The 9,921-nt window shown below is 34.1% G+C and overlaps 1 protein-coding gene across 1 annotated transcript in view; it reads left to right on the top strand.

Annotated features, from left to right (window-relative positions):
- LOC105617917 overlaps positions 1 to 4,282 on the top strand; it is a 72,299-nt gene extending 68,017 nt beyond the window's left edge. The window contains exon 3 of the mRNA XM_012199453.1: positions 3,936 to 4,282. Coding sequence (XP_012054843.1) covers positions 3,936 to 4,282 — 347 coding nt within the window. The remainder of the gene's footprint in view (positions 1 to 3,935) is intronic.
- The last annotated feature ends 5,639 nt before the right edge of the window (positions 4,283 to 9,921 follow it).

Genomic DNA, 9,921 nt, shown 5'->3' on the forward strand with positions numbered 1-9,921 from the left:
CTACCTTACCTTTAAACTTAACGTAACTACGTACACTACCTACCTGTCGGTTCCGGTTCCGTTCGGTCGACTACCTACTACTCTCTCGTCGTTCCTTCTCTTCTTCCTCCTCTCTCTCTCTCTCTCTCTCTCTCTCTGCATCTCTGTCGGTCCAACTATTCGAATCTCATCAGGCGATAAGTTAGTTTCATCAAGCAGAAATACTCTTGCTCACGAGAACGTGCGACAAAGACGAAAACGACGAAAACGTTTCTCGGAAGAAGATAAACTATACAGAGTGAAGTTAGATTTTGATAGCAGATGTAACGGAACTATCCTCATGTCAATTCTGAAAAACATGCTTTAATTAAAATCTTATAAATTAAATCAAATCATTTTAATCAAATAATTTAATGATAAAATGTGTAAATTTTTTAAACATCCCAGCAAACGATATTTCACGTATACGGAATTACTTGCATCCACCAAGATTAAATCATTATCTATATGTTCCTGTAAGTTAATTAAAACTGATTGTTTCAAAAAATAGAAGTATAAAGTTCTATTAAATAATCAGACTTTAATTCGTTTCTCTATAAGGATATCAGAAAATGTATGACTAACATTTCTTTACAAGAATTCTGATGTCCCATATGCTTTTAGCATTCTAATAATTATTGTCCGGTAACGCGTTATCTCTATCGTTAAGCTTCGCGTATGAATCAAGAAATTCTCGTGTCTCAATTTCACTCGACGAAAAGTCGTTCAAGTTGGCTGAAAACAGCGGATTTGCCAGGTTTCATTTCGAATGCCTGCAGGAATACCGATGTGACGTGATGCCGACATGATGCGACGCGATACGAATGACGAATGGACCGGTCTGTACGCGCAACACTCTTGGAACGTATATACAGAACGTGCATCTAGCGACTCGGTCGCATAAACTCGACCGTATCGCACCGACATCCATACGAAATTCACACCTTGCACCACTTGTCCGATCCGATCTGTTTCGTCAGCGGAAGAGATTCTGCGTACCCGCATGGAATAAACGCTCGTCGTCTCGTTTCCGCTCGCTAAACTATCCTCCTCTATCCTCATCCTCTCTCTCCTCCTTCTCTCTGCTTCTCTCTTATCCTCATCCCGGTTCGTGGTTGGGTCCGCGTAATTATAACTTCGACAGAATGACAACACCGCGTCGAACGTATTCTCGTTCTCGAGCTATTCATCCCTTTCAAAGGTGTGCTCGAGCACCGTGCTCTAATTATTTCATTTTCCGCCAAGCCGTATCAAGGAAAACAGACAGCGAGGATAGAAAAGTGACGGTAAAGATAGATTGAGAATCCCAAAAGTCAGTTGTTAGATATCAAAGGAGCAATGGTAACTAAATCCCTTAAGTTAAATAACATTTTGTTATTTTCAACTTTCATATGCACTCTTTAGATTCTTTAGAATCTAATTCTAATCTCATTCTCTCATTTAGAATTCTAATCTATTTAGAATTCTAATCTCATTCTCTCATTTAGAATTCTAATTCTAATCTCATTCTAAAGAGAGAAAATTGAGCCAATCTTGAAAAAGAATGGCTCAATTTTTATTCTTTAAAAATGAGATTTCATATTCTTCAGATTGACAATTCACTCTAAAAAAGTTTTAGAGAATAAAAATATCAAAAATCAATCCACTTCTGTGTAATTAGTTTCGAAATAAACGACGTTATTAACTAGATATTAACTAGAAGTGCAAGATCGGATCGGGAATGTTTTTCGGGATCGGGACGAGATTTTGAAATTTTCGAGATTCCCGAGAATGTTCGGGATTCCCGAAAGTATTCTGGTTACCCGAGAATGTTTGGGATTTCTGAAAATATCTCTTTTACACTGAAAGAAAAGATTGACTGCAGAAAATTAGATGGTAAAATATGGCATAGCATTTTTAATTGATTGCAACAATCAAAAATTGGCTGTTGCAGCCAATTAAAAATGTTATGCTATATATTTACCATATGTACCATAGATAAAAACAGAAAAGTAAAAATGTAGCATATTTTGGAGAAAATCCAGTATTAAAAATACTGATATTATAGATTGATGGAAAAAATAATATTAAAAATTTCTGTACGGTACCAGATATCTCGAAGATTCTCGAGAAACAAAATATTTTTGGAATCCCATCTTAAACATTAGGTTTCGAGAATTTACGGGATCTCACACCTCTAATATTAACATATGTATTCAGTAAATAATAAACTAAATTTGAATCAAATTTAATATATTTTCTTGAGTTAAATTGTTTAATTCCATTGGTTTAGCTAAAGTAATGACATATTCAGCAGTGGCGACTTATAGAAATAATTAATAATAACTCAAATTAGATATAATTAGACATTATAAAGTTAACAGTGTACTTTCTCGAACTACTTTAACGGTACCTTCGAACCACGGAGTTCAACAACATGCGAATAGCTTTAAGTTGTTTATCCTTTATTCCATTTCCTTTAATCGAGACATCATTTTCTTCGCAATCTTAGATTATTTATTTGGGTATGTGAAGTTAGCACCCCAACTATAGTACTCAGGAATTCTGATTAGAGTTCCCGTTTCTTTTTCAAAAAAATTTTTTTTAATAAATTTTCTTATTTATCAAAATTGTTTTTTATTTATCCGGAACTCTAGATATTCACAAAATAGAGCTATTAAGCTACTCAGAACTATTCGATCTAAAATTTCGCTGAGAAGTTAGCACCCCATTTTTTTAAAAATTATTTAAAAATAATTATTAAGCGGAACTCTTGTTATAAATTATATAGAACTCTTTGTTTCATCAAAAGGAAATGGGAATTCTAATTAGAACTCCTGAGTACTATAGTTGGGATGCTAACTTCACATACCTTATTTATTTATGTTTGGTGATATTACATTGAAGATATTTCGGTTTTGATTTTAGGAAAGAATTTCGAATATATAGAGAATTTTAACAAAGTTAGAAAAATGTAATTTTTTATCTTCACATCCAGCATGAAATATCATTCATAAAACTAAATTTATATTTAGAACGATTTTACTAAAATATCTAAAATTTAAATAGATACAAATCTGAACATAATTTCGTCGAATCACCAAAATAATTATGTAAAAAACTCAAGCAAAATGAATATTACAAAAAATTTCAATATTTTAGCAACAGTTTGAGTCTTCATATAATTTTATTTTAATGATTCAACGGAATTATTTTTAAATCTATATCCAGTTAAATTTTTAGATACTTCAGCAAAATAGTTCTTTCCATGTACGGTAACTTTCCGCGTATAGATAAAAATTTCAAATATTTCAATTGCATTTTTTTAATACAAGCACAAAAATATATAAATACGAGATATTAAAAAAAACCTATATATTTTTACATTTTAATTTGGTTTTTCTTTTATCTTTCAACACTTTATTTAAACAAATATTCCATCTTCCGATCGCACCATTATCCGATACAGAGAAATTGCGATTTTCTGATTCGAATTTGCGGCGGCAAACGAAAAGATGAAAACGGAAATAGAGAAAAGGCAAAGAACTGTGTGGTTGCACTCGTTTAACTCCTTTGCATTCGTTCATTTAAATAGCTAACTCATCCAGATCGCTTGGCGCTTTATATGCGCTTGCGGGTTCATTCACAAAGAGAATCCGTCAGTGCTGAAATTACAGCCGGAATAATCTGTAAATTATTTAGGATCTCGAATACGATTGAACATAACATCAAGGAGAACGATGAAACACATTCAAAGACTGCACTGTTAAAATATTAATTATTATTTCAATTCAGTAAATATCCTCATTAATATTAAAAAAAAATATATATATCTTAGTTCTGTCAATTTAATAGCGTGTTGCTGAATGTATCACTTTTAAAGTATTTGTAGCAATCATTAAAAATAAAAGGACTTACGGCATTCATTGCAATTGCAGGTCGACCAGGCACGGATTATCCAGTACTGGGAAAGGTACCTTACACGAATTTCTACTGCGACGACCAGTCTTTCCCCGGTTTCTTCGCCGACGTAGAGACGAGATGCCAAGCGTGGCATTATTGCGACATAGACGGCCGACAAGCAACGTTTCTCTGTCCGAACGGCACGCAATTCAGCCAAGCGGTCTTCGTTTGCGACTGGTGGTTCAATGTAAGGTGCGAACTCAGCCCGAAGCTTTACGCCATCAACAGTCGACTTTACGGTACGCCCACCGAGAGCCCGACGAGACCTCATCGATTGATCACGAAGGAGCTTTTAGAGAATATATTCGTGCGTAGGAAATGAAGAAAGCGAATGGCACAAATACTCGTCTTGAAAAGAAAGAAAGAAGGGAAAACACGATCATTACCTTAGAAGAAAAGTGTTTTTCTCGCAATACAGGAATTGTAAAAACGCTGCGAGATTACCGGCGCCTCAAAAAATATCTTATGTGTCTCCGGATACATGCAGAAAATTATTTTCTCTCTTTAATAAATCTGTGACTCGGATCTTCGTATCTTTTTCTAATATGCGGAAGCAATCGCAGTCATTTAACTATTTCATCATATCGATCAATAGAAGCTAGCAATGGGATGCCCGAGCCCCGTCACGATTGCGGAACTTTCAAAGGAAACGAAGAGACGAGAGCATCTGATAATCGCGAGAACACAGACGGCGCGATTATTCGTGACAATCGTGAATTCTGCGAAAGGTTGTCACAAGAGCATCGCGGGGCTGCCGTCGACGATAGCACATTCGAGCCGCTGAATTGCACGACGAGCGTTCTGGGGAAATTATCGGTGGATAAATTTTTGCCCAATGAATATCGAAACGACGATCTTCGTCGAAGGCAAAGAACATTCCTCCCAGAACGGGAGCGAATGAAGGATACATTCGTCGTGATGAATACCGTTGCATCAATAAAAGAGAAACCGAAGGTGGAGCGACTTCCGTCTGTGATGTGATCAGCCTTCCCTTCTGACGGGAGGAATTGCCTGACGCAGAAAAGCGTCCTGTACCTTCGATGCGGTTCTTAATCGTTGATGAGATCCTGCTCTAGACTGCGAGAAAGCCAAAGCGTCTTCCTCAGTCTCTTCTTTCGATCGATACTTTATGAACGTCTCTTATCGAAAGGCATCCTTCTCCCCCCCCCCCTCCCTCTTTCTTTCACCCGTCTCGTCAATGGATAAGAAGTCTCGGAAGTTGATCGTTAGACGGAAGTACCATCAGGGAGAACTACCACGGGCAATGTGCCACTGACATACCTGCGGGAAAATCAACCAAGTGTTTCATGATAGATTATCGAACTCAAACATGACTTCGGTGGACGCTTCGATCGCACTATAATCTATCTGATAGACATTGTGGTTGTCACTGGATAGTGACGTTTTGTAAGTTGAATTTGTCAATATGTATTTGTCAATCTACACGGAAATAACGGTTTTGATAAAGTATCTAAAAATTTAACTACATACAGATTTGAATATAATTTTGTTTGGACTATCAAAATAATTATGTAGAACGTTTCACACTCCAATAATTGAAGTTTTTAAAAGCCATTGATTTTGATTGAATTTTCGTAGATAAAGTTGTGAAAATAAATATAATACAATCCGATTTTTATGATGGCTAAAAAATTTATGATGGCTGCTAAAACTTTGACGAGTATATCAAAATTTTTGGGATTTTTATATAATCTAATTCTATATAATTTGAAACAATCAAAAATTTGCCTGTTTCTTAAAGATCCTTTGTTGATGGAACAATTAAAGTTGCCGTTAAATGGTTAAACTTGATTACTAGAATGTTAAAATGTTTACTAGAATGTTTTTTTGCAGCATTATCGTCAGTGTTTAAAACGTTCTATTGTTTTATTGGTCCAACAAATTATTTTCAGACCTATATCTAGCTGAATTTTAGATATTCTAGCAAAACTGTTTTTTTCCATATTAAAGACTACGAAGACTACGAGCAACTCTCGATGCAAAAACTTTGAATATATTATAATGCCTACATAAATAGTCTAGTATCGCCAAAATATTGTTAATGCGTCATAAACATAATACAAATTGTAAACATATAAAAGACTAGATGATTGAGAATACTGTTAGCTTGTTAATATTATTCTAAGAGTCATTGGACGAAACAGTAATATACATTGTGACTGCAGAAGAGAAAAAATTATATTTGTACATTATTACATTCCCTGAGTATAATTATTGCAATGTAATATAAAAAAGAGAAAATAAGATTTTACTGTAAATGGATTAAAAAAGTTATTACACGAAAAGAACGATTTAACCGAAGTGTCTAAAAATATAGTCTAGATATAGATTTGGAAATAGTTATATCTAAGACGATCAAAATAATTACGTAGAACGTTCTAACTGATAGCTAGAGTGTTAAAACTTTTTGTATCGTTTCTGTATAATTACTTTGATGATCCAAAGTCAAATTACTTTCAAATCTGTATTTAGCTAAATCTTTATTATATTTTTATTATATCTTAGCGCGCGAAATCATTTCTTACTTACACAATTTATTACTGTTTCACTCAACAGCTCAAACGTAAAGAATGCAATAAAATACTTAATATTAAGAGAAATCTAAGAAAACGATCATGTATAATCCGAGTATTCAAACGGAAAAAAATGATCGAATTTTCGCAACGATGCGTGTCGCTATTCGCTTTGCGCCGAGTTGTATCGAAGGAAGGAATCGATACGTTTCGCGCGTGGACGGTATTGACGAGTACAAATCGATGCCTTCCGAAATCAATACTCGATAATACGATTGTGCACGCCCGCCGATTGTGATGCCCGAGTGAAATGCACGCAAACACGTATACATGACAACGGCAGGCTTGCCGGCAATTAGTAATGGCGCATCATACGAGATGCGCGATATTGTTGCGGCCCGCGCGGAAAAGCGAACGAATTCTCACCACGCGAATAAATGGGTGACAAACAACGACGCGATAATCGATCAATCCCTAAATCAAGATCCGCGGGCCGCGATTTTTCATCGGACAAAACAATAGATACACTTACACCCGAGGCTCTCCTCGTCTCGAGCACGCTCGAGCTCGTAGTGTTAATTAGTTACTTGTTAAAACTGTGAGTGAAGCACACGTTTGCGATCTTGTGTAATGTCATTCGTAACGTTTGTAAGCGAATTCTGCAGCGGAATGAACATGTGCCTTTATATCTAATGTCCTTTGCGCCTTGTACATAATAGAGATAAAAATAGAGGTAAATGTGCTAAGCCATTATGCGCCGATTGTCGGCGATTTTGTGTTAATATAGATAAAGGAATATTGGTAATATGACGTTAGAATAACAGACGTTAGAATGCAACGTCTCGAGATCAGAATTCTGATAAAAGGATAATAATTGGAAATGAAGATGCGCGATTAAAGGAAGTGTCCCTCCGAGCTTATTGATAGTTAACCTCCTTCGATCCTTTGGCGAGGAATGTAATCTTCGCAAATTGGATGCTGTATAGGAATGCCATTACTGAAATTTTTATTTAATATAAAGGAAGGAGAAAAGAGAAAAAGTTAAATTAAAGGAAAATTAGTTCGAAAACTTTTCGATATACGTCGCACGGTGTATCTTTAATGAGGAATACTCTGTTGGCCAATTTGCTAATGAAGAACGGTTAACGGAGACAATCTTCAGTGAAACTAAAGATTACTTTTTAAATGAGTGACGGGATTTAAACCGAAGAGTCACGCTTAATTTGATTATACGGCACAGGGAAGAAATCTCTCCTAATTCCTTCCGTTCGCGATTTATACATAGTGCGATTAAGCTTTTATTCGTTAATTGACAGCGGCATCTTTAATCGCCTTTTATCGCAATCATATAAGCGTTTCGATTCATGTTTAACTCAATTTAAGCGTCAATCAAATGATGTTACAAAAATAAAGAGGAAATATGTGATGATAATCTAACTTCGTGCAAGATTAAGACGATCCATTCTTGACGTTTCCAGGCTTGAGTTTGTTATTGAAAAGTGTATTTTAAAAGCAAATAAAATATTGATACTTCAATACTCGTCTAATAAATCATTTTATTTCTGATGCAAAATATGTTAGGTTATTTTTAATGCAAAAATATATGAAATCTCGGAGAAACGATCTTCTACACGGAAAGAACCATGCTATATGAAGTAGCATGCTTCATTGCACATAATGGCAGCAGATTAAATTAAAACAATCAATCAGATTGTCCTAAAGTTAGTATAATTCACAGTATAATGCAGTATAATGCAAAGATATATATATATATATATATACAGTATAATGCAAAGGTATATGATAACCAATCATATACTTTTTTACAATTTGAGGTAACGTTTTGATTTTGGTCAAAGAGTAGTTGCAGACGACTATGCATCCTTGGGAATAGAATACCTTATATTCTTATACCATGGGAAGAACAATTTGCTGAAAATTTCACTAAATACAGATTTAAAAGTAATTTTTTGGGCCGTTAAAATATAGAAAAAAGCTGATTGCTAAAATGTTAAAACCCTTTTTCAGAGTTGCCTGAAATAATAGAAAATAAATTTTAAAATTCCCTGATTTTTCCAGATGAAAATGGAAAATTTTCCAATATAAAACATGTAAATTTTGACACATTTAAAATCAAGAATTGTAAGAAAACTAGCCTATATATTATTAAAAACAATGTAAAAAAGATTAGTAGCATACAGAAATTTTTGATGCAAATTCAAGCTAACAAAAAATAAATTATATAGTATTGGAAAAAAATGCAATTACGATCAAATAAAAATATTGTATAAAATATGAATTTTAATTATTTTATTAAAATCGTTTAAAGCGTGCGAGTTTTAAACGTATTCCACTATAAACGTCAGATATAATATTAAAAAATTATAACAATTATCTGGAATAGGAGTAATTTAAGGAAATTGTGAGCAAATTTCAAAATTCCAGACTTTTTTACGTTTTCCCTTGACTTTTCCCGGTTTTCCAGATCTGTGGCAACAGTATCGTGTTCGTGTTATATTTAAATTCTCGTTTTTTAGCTTTCGTTTTTTCATAATTATTTTATTATACCTTTTCATAATTATTTTAATAATGAAATGATGTGAAGGTTCCAAAGAATAAATCTGAGAGGGGATGAAAAAGCCAATATAAGTTTTCTTTCCAATTTTATATTGACTTTTATCTATACATCGAAGAGGATCCAAATCGAGGATCGAAACATATGAATTAAACTATTAATAAAGAAAGGAGTCACACATCAACATGTGACGACTTACATAGGCTTTTTCATCTCCTGTCAGATTATTTTAATAGTTATATTTTAATAGTTATATACAGGGTTTATTTTAATAGTTATATATTTTAATAGTTATATGCAGAGTTAATTATATACAGAGTTATATTTTCAAATTTGTACCTATTTAAATTTTTAGATACTTCAGCAGAATTCTTTCTATATAAAAAAGGATATGCGCTACTGCTGAAATAATAATCATTATTGTTTCCACGTGTATTTAAATTCAGTTTATGAGGGAATCGGTAAAGGAAGAAATCACATCTGCCGCGTAATGTGATACGATAGATTATCAATGATCAAACGAATGCCGGGAGCGTAATCCTTTGCGTAACATGAGAGTTGAAAAAAATCGTGAACGTTGTTGGTGAAATGTCGGTGGCCAATGCGGTCACTGCGACCGCAACTAATTCAACCCTCCACACATCGATGGACAGTTTTATAAAATATCAGGTAGCCACATTGCGTTAAATGAACCGCAAGCGGCATTCCCATAAAATAATTGGTTTTGCCAGCGTATCAAAATTTTTTTCCTGTAAGCTGAGTTAGTGGCGCGATAATATATTTTGAGGTTTGTCTCCGGTTTCAATTTTAATTTCATTTTCCCTCTCTATTCCTTTCTTCTTAATCGTTTGT

Source organism: Atta cephalotes, assembly GCF_000143395.1.
Source record: "Atta cephalotes unplaced genomic scaffold scaffold00014, whole genome shotgun sequence".
In the NCBI taxonomy this organism is placed as follows: Eukaryota; Metazoa; Arthropoda; class Insecta; order Hymenoptera; family Formicidae; genus Atta; species Atta cephalotes.